The 16,799-nt window shown below is 37.2% G+C and overlaps 1 protein-coding gene across 1 annotated transcript in view; it reads left to right on the plus strand.

Annotated features, from left to right (window-relative positions):
- The first annotated feature begins 710 nt into the window (after nucleotides 1-710).
- LOC118851236 (receptor-type tyrosine-protein phosphatase R-like) overlaps nucleotides 711-16,799 on the plus strand; it is a 45,480-nt gene continuing 29,391 nt past the window's right edge. The window contains exon 1 of the mRNA XM_036760730.1: nucleotides 711-983. Coding sequence (XP_036616625.1) covers nucleotides 926-983 — 58 coding nt within the window. The 5' untranslated portion in view covers nucleotides 711-925. The remainder of the gene's footprint in view (nucleotides 984-16,799) is intronic.

A 16,799-nucleotide genomic window follows, 5' to 3' on the forward strand; every position in this document is an offset into this window, starting at 1 on the left:
TTGGTGTTTTGCTTGTAGACTCAAACTGTGGCCATAATAAAAGGAATGAGAAGGAAGCAACAGAGAAGGGGTTGGGGGTAGGTGGGACCATGAAGGAAATCCAGGCAGGAATGAAGAATAAATAACACCTCACCCAAGCAGCAGAAAACCAGAGGACTGGAGAACCAACCTTTATCCCTGCAGATAAATCCTTTGGGATGATGCATCCAAGCAAGTGGGCCTCCTGTAAGTAAGAAAAAGGGGTGTTTGGGCGACAAGGTAAAGCTTTATCAATGTGCTTGATGTTTTCCCAGGTGTTTTTACACCTGTCTCTCAGGCTCTCTTAGTCCCAGAAATTACAGGGTCTTTGATAATCTCAAAGCACAGCCCCCTTTCCAATTCTGTGGGGTCTGTGACCCCCTCTCAGCTGCTGCTAAGAGCTGGAGAAGTGGAATACCAAGTTGAAACTCCAATGTGGTTCTAGTACAGAAACTGGGCATGCTCAGTAGCCAAGGCAGGTTTGGGTTGCAAATAAGACGCTTTCTCACTCCACATGCAGCAGAACTGCCAGGCTGGGAAGGGACAGACAGTAATGCGACCAGAAATTCATTCCCTACCGTGTTCGCAGTGAGTGCCGGTTCCCGAAGGCATTAACCATAATTGATCAGGCATCTGTCCCAAGCCTACTTGGAACCCGACCCTGCTCCCTCCTCCCGCCCTCTCTTTCCCTCTATCCACCTCCCCTCCCCTTGGGAAACCTAGGAAAGGAGGGTTTGCTGCTGGTTTCTGTCAGCGCCACAGACCTCTCCACAATATCCAGGGCGAGATCTAGGAATCTTCGAACAGAAACAGCGAAACAGGAAGACACTTGGCCATCGACTCATTGCGCTTTGCCAGTGGTGAGATCGCGGTGGGTTGATTCTCCTCACCTCTCCATGCAGTCACTATGCAGAGAGCAATCGGCTTCCCTGCACTGTGCCTGCTTGTTAATCTCCACGCTGCAGGTAAGATACTGCCGCGCTTTTAGCCAGACCTAGATGAGCCTAGCAGTCGCACATGCTTGAGGACTGGGGGAAGAACATCCCGGTCTTGGGATGTCAGGGATAGGCTAGGGAAAGGGACGGCAAGACGGTGCCTGGTGGGAAGAGAATGAGGGACGCACCTGTTGGTGAATCAAGGCAAGGAGCTTGAGCTAAAATTGGAACTGGCATATACGCATATACAACACATGTATGTATTTATGTGCATATATATGTGTACATATGCATGCACGTATATGTGTATGTATTACATGAGTGCCATGAGATGCATCGTAGACATGTCTTATTCGTAATACTAATATCCACGTTTTCACTGAACGTGCAGAATTTTGATTCCCCACAGCTATTCGCGTGTGATGCACCTGGGTCTGTCTTTAGGAGTGTGGTAAAGATTTCTGCTGGAAGGAACCTCATCTATAACTATAGCTTCTCTTGGTAAGCAGGTTTAGGGAAAGCTCCCATAAATGCATTGGCCCTAATCTGGTGGACCACATCCCCGCCCAAAGGATCGAAATAAATGGCCCACATCAAACTGCTTAGGCTACTCTCCGGATCTTTGGTCTCTTTCCTTGTCAATCGAATAATCTCCACCAATAGCTGGAATGAGTGGGTTCAGCTGAGACCCGGCCTCATGCATTCAGAACCATGGTCAGCGTCTGCTGGTAATAAAAATCGAACCATAGTTTTAAACCCTGAACACTGCGGTAGGCACTGTCCCTAAAACAGATTTACTACTCTGTTGGAAAGAGCAGCTGTGAGATTGATCAAAATCTCACAGCAGTTTGTATTAAACCAGAGCCAGGTGTCTTAGTGAAGCAAACCAGGAGACATAAGAATAGACCTGGGATGTTATATGAAGTCACCAAAGGCCATGCTTTCTAGATGTGAAGGGTATCTCTATGTAATGTAGCCTGAAAGGACCTGATAAACAGAGGGAGTAAATTCTTTATGTAAAAAAAAAAGACTATGGCAGGGAGGTTTTAGGAATATTGCTGCAACAGCAGTCTTCTTTTAGCACTCAAGCAACCATAAGACTGTGAATCTTTCATGAGCTTGCATAATTAAGAAATTTCATGAAGGGAAAAAAATGCCTTGCAATTTTTGTTGTTAATGTCCCTGAAGTAGCTGTTAGAGTTGTTTTTTTAATTGCTGGTATTTTCATAGTGAAATAATCAGATTTTAAAATTTCACTTTTCCATTTCCCCCTGAAGCTTTTCTCAGTTTTAACATATTATAATCATGAAGAATGCAATAGATATACCTATTTAGATTGTAATTAAATAAGAGTTTCAACTGTTGTAAATAAAGCATTTCATTTTGAGGTTTTCTCTAGTTTCATAGTACTTTCCAAGGGGTATGCTTTGATTGCTGACTTCATTAAGTTAATTGCCAACACAATTTTGATTTTATGTCCCCCAATTTTCACAGTTCCTTAAATATCCCAACTAGATTGATATCAGGGAGGCAAAAAAAATTATGCTCATTTGGGAAGTAATAAGGTTTACATACAAAATATTCTATCAAATAATATGCTTGTATTTACATTTTTACAGAAATACAATTCCTCACCCTAATTTAGATATTAATCAGATGACCTATCATATAATTAATAGAGTCATTTTAAACAAGACAGCATGAAGCCTGTAAAAATAAGATGCCAGCATTGAATGTCACATACACCACATACAGATGGTCTCTATTTTTAAAATTACATTTAGAGAAATTAAAAGTATAAGTATGTACACCATTGATAACTTACTGAAGAAGATGTCTGTAATAAGATGGAGTGGAAACTCTTGTTTAGAGGAAAAGACTGGAAGTCTTAAGTCCTAGATTATGTCCAGAGCTCTGCCAAGGAAACTGTGTAACCAAAGGCAAATCTATTAATCTCTGTTGCCATCTGAAAATAGAAATGACCATGCTGTTCAGTAATTTCAGTTATGTCCAACTCTTCATGACCCCATTTGGGATTTTCTTGGCAAAGATACTGAAGTGGTTTACCATTTCCTTTTCCAGCTCATTTAAGAAACAAGGAACTGAGGCAAACAGGGTTAAGTGACTTCCACAGGGTCACACAGCTAGTAAGTGTCTGAGGCCAGATTTGAATTCAGGAAGATGAGTCTTCATCCCTAGCACTTTATCCACAATGCCACCTAGGTACCCAGAAATGACCATACTCTCTATTAAAATTTAATGAATAAATGCATGTTAATTTTTCCTTTCCAGAATCTTAGATGAAAAATGCTTTAAGCTGATGTTACACTTATCTTTCATTAATTCCTTCAAAATGGGTGTTTTGCTAGAGCATATTGCAATTTTGACATTTTGATAATTCTCAGTTCTATGTCAATGCATTTTAATTTAAACAAAGTGGGAGCTATCATATTAAAATTCAAAATTGCCATCTATCAGAAATTTTATTGCTTTTTATTATAGAACTGAGGTGAAGACTGATTCTTTCCCTTGTCTCTTGTTCGTTTGGATCAAACATGGGGGAAGAGGGCTTGAGGGGAGAGATAAAAAAATTATCACCCTTACGAATTACTAGCTTGTTGACTACTAGAGATTGTTTCCATGATAGCATTTTTGAGGGTATCAGGATGGATGTAAACTTTACAAAGAAAGGGATGACTTCTATACTCACATATTTTAAATTGAAAAGCTGATTGATTCATTTTGGGCATTACAATAATGTACGCTGGTGGGACTGAGGGCACAAAGGGAGATTGCAGTGAGCATTTAAAGGTTTTTGAGATGAGAGAAACACTTGAGACAAATTGGTAACCGAATTGGAAGATTGGATGCTTAGTTGCTTCCCTTCTCAGTAAGCTGTTTTGGATAGGTAGACATTGGGTGGATCAGGGAGGAATATCAGCTAGACTCTACACAACACTTAGATTCTCTTTTTCCTCCCATATGAAAAGTACTGCATTGTGACATAGGAGAACCAGCTCTTTGTAGACTCAGGCTTTGGATGTCTACTCAAGCACAGCTTTCAGTGCTTTATGATGGTGTGGAGTTGATCCTACATTCTCAATGACTTTGACAGAAGAACACAAGCTTCGGTAGGTCCTACCAAGCTTGAAAGGTCAGACATGCCTACTATTGGTCAAGGATCAGCTTAGCTAAGTTCATAGAGGCTCATCAGAAGTCGGCTATCAGGTGATGATATATTATGGCCACAATAGCTCAGGAAAACTAACTACTATCACATGGGTGAGACTGTGATGTGTACAATAAAATGATGGACCTCTTGAAACATTAAAGTGTTATAACTGAAGTAGGTTCAAGATCCTGGGGTATCTTGGAAAATTTCCCTTTGAGGAATACAATTATCAGATAAATAGCCATGATCTGTTTCTGTCTAGCCCTTCCTTCCAGAGTTTTGGAGAGTTTTCAGAAGGACGACACATTCTACTGAAGAGTTTACTTTCTACTGTTTGCAGTGGTCCGAATTTCTATCTTCCCTGGTAGCATACACAGTCTATCTAAATGTGCCACCTAAAGTTCAAGTCTCCTTTCTCTCCAAGTAGTACACCAGCCAGCCTCTCCCTATTTTTCCTTCTTTTTGTTTGTTTGTTTTTTTTTTTTTTTTGCTTTTTGGCAGGGCAACTGGGGTTAAGTGACTTGCCCAAGGTCACACAGCTAGTACACGTGTCAAGTGTCTGAGGCCGGATTTGAACTCAGGTCCTCCTGACTCCAGGGCCGGTGCTCTACTCACTGCGCCACCTAGATGCCCCTATTTTTCCTTCTTTTGAAGGCAATTTGTGTTTGTATCTAATTCTCTGTGTGGTCAAGGCGAGGGTTCATTAGTGGAAAAATCTTGAGAAACAACAACCTAAAAAAAATGACAGGTTCTACATGAAACTGATTAGGGAAAGGTTTATGGACCTTGAGCTTCTCTTGTTACCTCAATGAGTAATTACAGAGAGCCCTAATATCCATTTTCTCTGCCTCCTCTCTGTCTCTCTCTCTCTCTCTCTGTCTCTCTCTCTCTCTCTCTCTCTGTCTCTCTCTCTCTCTCTCTCTCTCTCTCTCTCTCTCTCTCTTTCTCTAGCACAGAGAGCAATATAACAACAGAGTACTATATACGTTGGTAAAAGTTGTCATCCTGACAGATTTTTTTGCTTAACAGTCTTACCCTCTTACAAGGGAAGGTTCAATTTGTGTTGGGAGAGGAAGTATTTCTATAGATGATGGTTATATAAAAGCAAAAGCACACATATCATATATATGTGTATATACACACATACATATATGAGCATGCATATCTGTGTATATACATATGAGAGGCAGCTAGATGGCTCAGAGTGCTGAGCCTGGAGTCAGGAAGACTTGAGTTCAAATCTGGCCTCATACACTTACTAGAAGTGGGACCCTGAGCAAGTCACTTAACCTCTGTTTGCCTTAATCTACTGGAGAAAGGAATGGCAGACCACTCCAGTATCTTTACCAAGAAAACCCCATAGACAGTATGGTCTATAGAGTCATGAAGAACTGGGCATGACTGAATGACTGAACAACAATATGTACAAGTATGTATATGCATACACATACATCCATATATATGTATATGTGTGTATACTTGAGAAAAATTATGAAGTTTAGGAGTTGGAATAAATAGTCTTTGAGGTCCTTTCCAGATCCAATACTCTATGATTTCCTATAAGCCCATATAATCAAAGCACTGGACAAGATACAATGGGGATATACAAATAAATATGAAATGAGGCCATTCTATCAAGTCTTCAGTCTAATTGTCTTATTTGTCCAACTACTATGAACTCTTGACAGAGGTCAAATCTTATGCTTCTTTGTGTGGGACCACAGGTCCTGGTAATAGTAATACCTTATTTAGAGGAGATGCTTAATAAATACTTAATTGTGAAAATAAGTGCAATACCTTTAGTTACGTTCATAAAGCCATGTCTTTTCTGACCACAAATAGCAGGAATGGCTCCATTATTTCCCATTTTCATTTACTGACAAAGAGGACCAGGAAGTAGGTAAGTAGGAGGTAGGGCTAATTATGCTTTAGCGAACTTCTAGCATAGTCCAATAGATAATGTTGCATTTTTAAGGCTCATTGTTTATCATGTAGTAGACACACATGAACATTTCTAGAATTTAAGAGATTTCTTGAACTTCATCAAGGTGGGAAAGTATTTACTAATGGATATCACACATTGATGTGATACCTACAGGAAAAAAATTATTTTCTTTGGAAAGAAGTGGAATACACTAAAAGAGCAAGTCAAGTATGTATCAGAAGCACCCCAAGTTTTTCCATCCTGAGTCTCAAGTGGGAACCAAGTTCATCTCATCTTACCTCTTATTTGCTCCATGAATTCCTCCTGCAACATACCAGCCAATCATTCACCCATGAGAAACTTACAACATCATTACTATCTCCATTCATTTTAGGACCTACTTTCTATTATTGAATTAGTATCCTTCTCCCACTAATTTCAACCCCTCAAGGGATCCTAGTTCACTCCTTTGTAACTTTCTGGAATAAATCTGATCCTTCCGTAACAACCCTCAAAGTATTAGAAGGCAGCTAATAGTGAAAATGAATGCTTTAATCATCATTTAAAATAAATAGATATTGAGGTAAATTGGCCATAGGCTCATAGGAGCACAACTTTAGAGCCAGAAGGGACATTTGAAACTATATAGTCCAACCCCCTCATTTTACAGAAGAAGAAGCTAAGGTACAGAGCAGTTAAGCAACACTTGCCACTTAACCCAGTTCATACAGCTATTAAGTGTCTAACATGAGATTTCTAAGTCCGATACCCTCTTTGGGATAATCCAGAACACTTTTATTCATAGGAAAATGGGATTTTTAGAGTTGAAAAGGAGTTTAGCATTCATTAAGCCTAAATTCCTTACTTTTTGCTATTTAGGAAAGTGAAATTCTTAGAAATTTGGTGACTTGCCGAAGTTTTCACCCTATTAGTCACAGTCTCTGTTACTCCTAAGCTATTGTACTCTTTACTATATTATTCTATCTTTCTTCTTCATAGGATACTAACCTCTGGCGAATTTAGGTAAAAGTGTTTTCATTGTACTGCCAGCTCCCACACTAGACAGTTGGATCAATTTCCTACTTCCTTTTTTAATTATGCAGAAAGTCTTTAACAAATGACAAAATAATTGGTCACTTGAACACAATATACATTTATTTATCACTTAGCACATGTAAGGCAAACCAAAAAAAAGGAACTTGTATTCTTCTGGCAGAAGGGATATGAAATATGCACAAATAAGTAAATAGCAGGTAATGTGACTAACAACTGAGTAAAATGATTGTCAGGACTGAGAGACAGAAGTGATGAAAGGGTGTTCCAAGTGCTGAGGATAGCATGTTCAAAGGCACAGAAGTAAGAGATGGAAGGCCAAGGTAAGGGAACAGCCAGTAGCCAAGTTTGGCCAGAATATAGAGTTCAAGGAGTAATATGAAAGGCATGAAAAGTCTTACTAGAGCAGAACTTTAAATTCCAGGATGAGACATTCATATTTTATCCTGTAGGAAATGGGAAGCTACTGAGGCCTGTGCCTTAGGAAGATAATTTGGCCAGCTGTGTAAAGGGTGGATTGGAAAGGGGGAAAGTCTGGCAGCCCAGTCAAGAGTTAGGAGGCTATTAACAAAGTCTTACTCTACACAGGGTAAACAATTAGAAAGCTATTTCATAGTCCAAGTTAGTATGATGAAAGCCTAGTCTAGGGTAGTGACCAATGAATAGAAAGAAGAGGATGTGGAAGAATCTAGGTTCAATTAATTTATATTTAGTGTCCTAAAAGTCAGTGCAGTTTGAAGCTTTAAGATCTAAGACTTTTGGGACAGCTTGTACTTATTGTGGTGAACCAGATGAAATATTTGCCTTCAGAAGAAATATTGGTTTAAATGTAAAGAGATAAAAAATTCAATTATTCTTAGAATAATGGGTGATTCAGTTCAATAAACTTTTATTACACACCTAATATTAAGTACCTACATTATATTAGGTTTTGAGTACTCATATAAGATATACAACAATTAAGCTCTCAAGGAGCCTGCAGCCTAGTTGGGGCAAGGTAGAGGATAAATACATTAACAACTCTGATCAATTCATGGGAGAGGTCCAGGTAGGGCTACAAGAAACTTAAAAAGAAATCTTTTTCACCTTGGGATAAATAGGATGGGGGTTCAAGAGGAGGGAGCATCTGAGCTTGGCTTTAAACAAAGGGAGTCAATTCTTAATGATATGTACCTACTTATATTTTGTGAAAAATTTTTAATTCATTTAAATATATATATATATATATATATATATATATATATGTATGTATGTATGTATTTGTCCATAATAGGTGTGTTCCTTTTAGTAAAGGTTTTTGAGACATATGGTCTCATTTGTATAATACTTAGCACTTACATGTATTTTTAATCTTCAAATCACTTACAAAGGATGACATGTAGGACAAGTTTTGATGTCAAGGGTTCCTTACAATTTAAGAAATAGAGTTAAATGGTAAAATTACTCCCTTCACATATCCTTTTGTGAATTCCTCTTTGATCTCACATAAAACTTTACACTTCTTTTTCATTAATCAAGTGTTTTTATTATTATCATTGTGTTATTTATCTATGTGTTCTAATTTAAGCTTCAAAAAGGCAGGGGCTGTGTCTTATCTAAGCTTTGTGTCTTCCTCAGTGTCTATCAAAATGCCCTTCTCAGGTTAGTGGCTTAATAAATGTCTATGAATGAGTTGTAGAATTGAATCTTTATTAAATAGTTGTAGAATTCATTTGACTTATCTGTATGCTCATTATCCTATTTGTAGCCTCTCTGTGTATTAACTGAGGTTCTATTGGAAGATAATCATATCTCTTCTAAAGAGAAAGTATTGACCCACAAGAGTAATTACAATGGCTTACTTACCTACATTTTAAGGCTTACTGAGCTCTTTTCTCACAACTTTCAAGTGGTGAGCCCCTAGGTAATACAAATAATATTATCCTTATGTTACAAATGAGGAGACTAAGGCATGGAGAATTTGTTACTGGCCCAAGGTTAGACAAGAAACAAAGGAGCTTGTAATCAAACCCAGGACTCTGAATCCAGTGTCCTTTCTGCCTAAATGCTATGCTGCCTAATTCCTTATTCTATGTAAAAGTGCTAGATACATTTCTGGAGGATATGACTCTGTTTTCTCTCTGCAACAAGAAGCACATTTTGAAAGGGCATCATGCACTTTCTAAAGAACATGAAACATACATGGGACCCCTTGTATTACATCTAAAAATCTAATTGTGTCTCCTCAAAGAAACTAGCTGATTCCTCTGTTCTTATCTTTAGTAATGGCATATCTTATTTGTGGCTAGAGGCAAAAGCAAAGGGCTGTGTTCCAATTTTTATTTTTCAACATTAGCCAATTATCTGAAAATGGAAGGGGCTTCTTCCTTAGGTTGTGAATTCCTTGTCACTAGAAGTGTTTCAGTAGTGGCCTACATAACCAATTGTTAGCGAAGTTTCGTAAAAGGAGTTGATTCTACAGGTAAGGGTTGGAATAGATGAACTTTCAGGTGCTTTCTAACTTTGAGAGTCTGATTCTGAGTCACTCCACCCCCATCTTAATCTTTATTTTTGTTTATTAATTTATTTTTAACTTACGGAATAAGACAAACATTTCCATAACATAGTGTAAAAAAGATGATTGAGCAGGAAACTGCAAATTATTTACATACAACTTGCTATCTCTTTTAAGTATATAATAAAGTTATCATGTAAATTTCTTTTTTCCTTTTTTTCCTTCCCTCCATCCCTACCCTAGAGACAGCTACCATTAGACAAAAATATGTACACACACATACATACATGTATATGTAAAATCATTCTATATATATTTCTACTTATCAGTTCTTTCTTTGGATGCATCTTCCTTCATATGTCTTTTGTAGTTAATTTAGGTGTTTGTAATAGTCAAAATGACTCATTTGCTCAAAGTTGTTCTTTGTACAATACTGCTTTACATGATTTTTCCATAGTTACACAGTGAGTTAATTATTGGGGTTGGTAAATGAACACAGATCAATCAATTATAGGCAGGGAGTTGGCACCATGTCTAAAGCTTGGGATTTGGAGTCAGGAAAACTTGAGTTTGAATCCTTCCTCAAATACTTTCTAGCTGTGTGACCTAGGACAAATCCCTTAATTTCTCTGAGCCTCAGTTTACTCATCTTTAAAACAGGGATAAGAATAACACACCTCACCAGGTTGTTGCAAGGAGCAAATGAGTAGTAGGAGCTTGGAATTCACAACCCAAGGAGGAAGCCCCTTCCATTTTCAGATAATTGGCTAATGCTGAAAAATAAAAATTGGAGCACGACCCTTTGGTTTTGCTTCTAGCCACTCATAAGATATGCCATTACTAAAGATAAGAACAGAGCAATCATCTAGTTCCCTTGAGGAGACACAACTAGATTTTTTAAGTGCATTACAAGGGGTCCCACATATGCTTCATGCTGTTTAGAGAGTACATGATGCCCTTTTAAAATGTATTTCTTGTTCCAAAGAGGTAAATAGAGTCATATCCTCCAGAAATGTATCTAGCACTTTTACGTAGAGTAAGGAATTGGGCAGCATAGCATTTAGGTAGAAAGGACTCTGGATTCAGAGTCCTGGGTTTGATTACAAGCTCCTTTGCTTGGTTCTGCTGATTTTGTTCTTCATTATTTTTGCACATCTATCCAAGTTTTTCTAAGATCATCAAGCTCATCGTTTCTTATAGCATAGTAGTATTCCCTCACAACCATACACCACATCTTGTTCAGCCATTCCCCAATTGATGGGCATCCCTACAATTTGTCACCACAAAGAGAGCTGTTGTAAAGAGCTTAGGACGTACAGGTTCTTTTCCTTTTTCCTTAATCATCTTTGGAAATAGACCTAGTCAAAGGATATGGGCAGCTTAATTCCATCTTGATCTTTATAAGTCCTGTAATTGACAAGTTTTTTCTGGGGAAAGAGGAAGGGAATAATCATTTATATAGTGCCTACTATGTGTCAGACACTGTGCTAAGCACTTTTTTTACAAATATTATCTCATTTAATTCTCACAAAAGCCCTGTAAGGTAGGTGTTATTATAATATTCCCATTTTACAATTGAGGAAACTGAGGCAGACAGCATTTAAGTGACTTTCCCAGGGTCACAGAGCTAGTAAATGTCTGAGGCCAGATTTGAATTCAACTCTTCCTGACTCTTGGGCCAGACTCTATCCACACTGTACCACCAGCTTCTTTGGTTGTAATGAATAAACAAACACTGATACACCAACTAGTTGAATATAGGCCCCTTAATGACAGGAGCAACTTTGCTTTTTCTTTTTGAAATTGTATAACAGTGGTTCTTAAGCTAGGATCTATGGACAAATTTTAGGGCATCCATGAACTTGGATGGGAAAAAGTTACATCTTTATTTTTACCAACCTCAAACTGAAAATTTAATTGCAAATGTAGGCAATAATTAGTCTGAGAAGGAGTTCATAGGCTTCCAAGTCTGTCAGAGGGATCCAAGATGCACAAAAAAGTTTAATAACCCTTGGTGCATCATAAGGTTTTTCTGTAAGATTGAAAAAAAACCTAGTTAAGTGAGAACTACAGACTACTCAGATAAAGTAGTCTCTTGCGTGATGATTTCTAGCCCTGACACTCTGGCTTTTGTGATTGTGTCCATGAAATCCCCCACAGTTCCTCAGTGGAGATTTGACTTCACTGCCTCATGAAGCATCTCTTTTCACTTTTAGACAGTTACTAGGCAATTTAATATAAAAGAAAGCTCATTGGATTTAGTATTAGCTAGCATTTATTTAGCTCTTTAAGGTTTACAAAGTTCTTTACACATCTTAACTCATTTGATCCATGCAACAACCTACTGAGGTACGTGTTATTCTTATCTCTATTTTAAAGATAAGTAAACTGAGGCTCAGAGAAATTAAAGGACTTGTCCTGGGTCACACAACTAGAAAGTATCTGAGGAAGGACTCAAACTCAAGTTTTCCTGACTCCAAATACTAAGCTTTAGCCACGGTGGCTACTCCCTGCCTATAATTGGTTGATCTGTGTTCATTTACCAACCCCAATAATTAGGTCACTGTATAACTATGAAAAAATCATGTAACCTCTCAGAATATCAGTTTTTAACCCTAAAAATTAGAAAAATAATTCCTTCAACAACCTTACAGGATTTTTCTAAGGATAGAAATTTATAAACACTAAAAACCTTTTTTAAACTTAAAACTTAAAAAACCCTTATAATTTTAAGGACTAATTCTAGTCATCCTAGCTTCAAGGCTGGCTCTCTACCCACTATACCATGTGCCTTCACTAATATATACAAATATGAACTATTATCAAGATTTTTTTGATATGACTCCTTAATCTGCCTCTCCACAACTTCTACTCATTGCTCCCAGTTATTCTCTCTGAGCCAAGTAGGACAAATCTAATCCCTCTTTTTGAGGCAGATAAAATATCTGTCCTAGTTGTCTCCAGGATAAACATCCCTAATTAGTTTATCTGACCCTCAAATGTCATGATTCCCCTAGCAATCCTGGCAGCCCTCCTCTGGACACACTCCAACTTATCAATGTCTTCCTTAACTGAACACTTCCTGTTTCCTTTCGTTTCCTTTCCTTTCCTTTCCTTTCCTTTCCTTTCCTTTTCCTTTCCTTTCCTTTCCTTTCCTTTCCTTTCCTTTCCTTTCCTTTCCTTTCCTTTCCTTTCCTTCCTTTCCTTTCCTTCCTTTCCTTTCCTTTCCTTTCCTTTCCTTTCCTTTCCTTTCCTTTCCTTTCCTTTCCTTTCCTTTCCTTTCCTTTCCTTTCCTTCTCTCTCTCTCTCTCTCTCTCTCTCTCTCTCTCTCTCTCTCTCTCTCTCTCTTTCATGTCCGGAGCTTAGCACAGTACCTGGCACATAATAAATGTTTAGGCACTTGATAAATTTTTATTGGCTATTCACTATACCATTGTCTTAGATATGTCCTGGCAAAGTACAATGGAACCATCCTTCTTCTGGGTGCTATACTTACTGTAGTATTAGGTTTTATTGGTTGTCATGTCATATTAAATTATGTAGAGCTTACAATCCAATAAGACCTTCTTATGTAAGTAGTCTTCCCCTCTCCCTCCTTCAACATCATGGGAAAGCTATCCTAGATTTGAGGAATCCTTTAGATCAAGATCCACAAGTCATGAATCCCCAACAATGTTTCTCTTTTGCTAGATTCAGTGAGAGCACACATTAATTCAAAACAGATGTTAATTAGTTGAATAATATAGTAAAGTAAATAACAAAGACTACATATAGCCAGGACAACTCATGCTTGTGGAGTTGCATCCAGTTGTACTCTCAGCATCTTAAGCTGCTAGTTGACACATCCCTACAGAGCTGCTGCTGTCATCTGCTGTTCTGTTGATGTCATCTGTTGGGCCATTTCTGCTGTGCTATGAGCTGTTAGTGTCATCTGCTGGGCTTCTTATTCCTCTGCACTGCGAGCAATGGTTATCTCCAAATGGTGTATTTCCTCCAATGCATTTCTATTTATTGGTTCTCCACCAAGTTGTTGTTAATTACTTATTGATATGCTTTCATCTCTTGTTTCTCTATTGAATGATAGCAGCTACTTCACTTTTTACCTTCAGAGAAAACGTTTCTACAAACCCCTACTATATAAAAAAAGCTATTCGAGTTTTTTTGTTAGATCCATATTCAGAAAAAAGTTAATTCTTGACTCAAGTCTATCTTTTAAGCTCTCTTGATCTTCTTTTAACTGCAGCTCCTTTAGGGTGAGAAATTTCCTTTCAACTTCTATTATGCTTCTGGCTGCTATTTTTGGATCAATGCAAATTACTATGGACTTTTAATTTAGTAAGACTAGAGGAGCAGGGTTTGCTTTTAGACCTTCATTCTGCATTCTTGAGGGCAACACATTTTTTGTTCAATCTGTTTCTACTGTTTCTTTATTCAGAAGTTGTGGCAGGGAAGGGGAAGAACTATGGGATATCAATTTTGTATATTTCAATATACACATATATGTGTATGTGTGTGGATTTATTCTAATCTTTGGTTAAAAAATAAGCACACACATTTGAATTTTGATCCATTTGGATGACCACATAGAATTAAACTTTGAAAATGAATATGTATATTAGATGATCATAATTATAGATCTTTTAGAAAGAATATATATTTTAACTGGTTAAGTGGCATGAAATACTCAAATAGACCCATCATTTCATAGATAAAATATTTGCTCTGATTATACAGATCATGATTCATCCATGCTTGACCATCTTGTGCAACTCTTGTCCATTTCCTCTTTTAAGTTTGACAAATGAGGTCCTTTCTCAATTTCTCCTAATATCAAGAAGGTTATTAATGGAGAACTCAGACTGTCTACCACATAATCATCTAGTTCCCTGATGACATCCTTTGCTCCATTTTTTGAAATCCTTTATTTGTTAAATGCCACAATCTGCTCATACCCTCCAAACACCTTTTCATTCCACTCTCTATTATATTAATTTTTCTTTCTTTGAAGACTGTTATATTCTTTGTCTCACAGCCATATCATAAGGCTTATGTAATACTGCCTTTAAAAATCTGTGTGTACATATATATTGATTAATAAAGTTGTCCACTCAAATGCATATCATACTGTAAATAACAGACATTCTTTATCCACTTGGTTTTTAATGTATGGATGGTCTGGATAAAGTCTTTGAATGGTTACAACTCTATTCCAGGAGGCTAAGCAGTGTTTTGAGGCTTGATGTAGCCAGCACTTCACAATATCATTCCAAAACAAGTATATCTTGATAATTTTACTATCCAAATGAAATTGTCATTCAACATGGATTCATCACTGGATCTTCTTTATTATAGGTTCATAGCTTTAGACTTCTAAGAGACTTTAGAAGCCATCTAATCTAACTTCATTTTACATATTAAGAAATGGGATCCAAAGAGGCTGTGACTTATCCAGGGTCATAAAGATAGTCAAAAGCAATGAAGATTTTAGCTCAGGCCCTGTGACTCCAATTCTAGCATGCCTCTTGCTATACCACTTAGAGTGGCAAGCACCTTTTGTGGTTATGTTTCCCTCATATTCTTAGCCTGATGTTTATGATCAGAGGGTTGTTGAACAAGGACATTTCTATTGTTATATTGTTAAAGGAATTTTTAATTATTTTGTTGTATGAATGAGAGTAATACAAAAAAATTATGACCAATGGAAATATACTTTATCAAAGCTCACTTCTTAGTTGTTTAGTTACCATGCCCCAAACTTGTTTTCCTTACTGTGGAATGGGTTTTGTAAACTGTGGAGAGACATATAAATGTGTGCTATTGTTTTTGTCTTGATCTGGGCCTGTACTTTCTTTGGTGTAAGAAACTCCCCCCATCAATGCAGATCAGCAACTGCTCAGCAACTTATAAATCCTAGAGAGCTGCTTGGAAGCACTGAGAGGTTAGGTGACTTCCATAGGGTCACATAACCCTTATATATTTGAAGTGGGATTTGAGTCCATGACTTCCTGCTCCCAAGGTCAATCTTCTATGCACTGCCATATTGTTTCCCTATTACTACTGGTATACACACATATACACGCATATGTGTGTATATATACACACACATATGTGCATATATATACACACATATATGTGCATATATATACACACATATATGTTCAAATTTGAGTTCTGATGCTCAGATGTATGACCCTGAACAAGTCACTTAACTTTTTTGCCTCAGTTTCCCCATCTGTAAAATTGGGATAATAATAGCACCTACCTTCTGGGGTTGTTGTGAGGATCAACTGAGGTAATAATTTTAAAGTGACTATGTGACCAGTGCCTGGTACATAGAAAGTATTCATATATAATATGAATACAAACACTTGAAAAACAAGTCTACCCATCACTTAAATGTATTGTTATGGTTATGAATTTATATGCCACAAATATGAAATTCATAAGGTAAAAAAATAAGCACTTATGTATGTTACTTTATTGTAGGTTTAAGATTTATTTCTGCTTTAAAATTGTAACATATTCTTAATTTCTTGTGAAGGAAATATAAGATAAAAACATTACTTGTATAGACTTTTGTGAAAAGTGGCCAGATGGTGCAAAAATTATTATTATTTTGTAAAATTAGGAGTGTTTTTTTTTAACAAAGCTTGGAAACCATTGCACTAGACTATCTCAAAACCAGACTTGAGAGTCTCTGTCCTAGAGATTTTAAAGGAATTACCAAAAAGATATAAAGAAGTCACTTCATGTTGCTTCTTCATGGGTTAATATCCATCAGGATTTTTAGCTTTTTGAGTGGTTGCTTCTGGGTTAGAATTTATCCAAAGCTCTTCTGCCTGAATAAGTATCCTTTCTTGGTGCCTAGATAGGATTTAAGGTATAGTACCATTCAGTATTGTTAACTTCTCTCTCAGACATTGCTCTCAGAACTAATTCTTCACCAAAGGTATCTTTAGCAGCTACAGAATTACCTGCACAAAAACTTAATCTCCTCCAAAGAGTCTTAGCTTTCAAATATATCAATCCAAAGATCTTAGTGATTCCCATTCCTCCTACAGAATCTTTATCCAGCTGTACTGTCTGTAATGCCATCCTATGCTAATTCTGAAAATGTATTATGTATTACATGAAAAAAAACACTCGATTAAGGCCATATAGACAATAGGATATTCAAAATTCCTTCATTTGTTATAATTTTAA

Source organism: Trichosurus vulpecula, chromosome 5 (genome assembly GCF_011100635.1).
Source record: "Trichosurus vulpecula isolate mTriVul1 chromosome 5, mTriVul1.pri, whole genome shotgun sequence".
Taxonomy (NCBI): Eukaryota; Metazoa; Chordata; class Mammalia; order Diprotodontia; family Phalangeridae; genus Trichosurus; species Trichosurus vulpecula.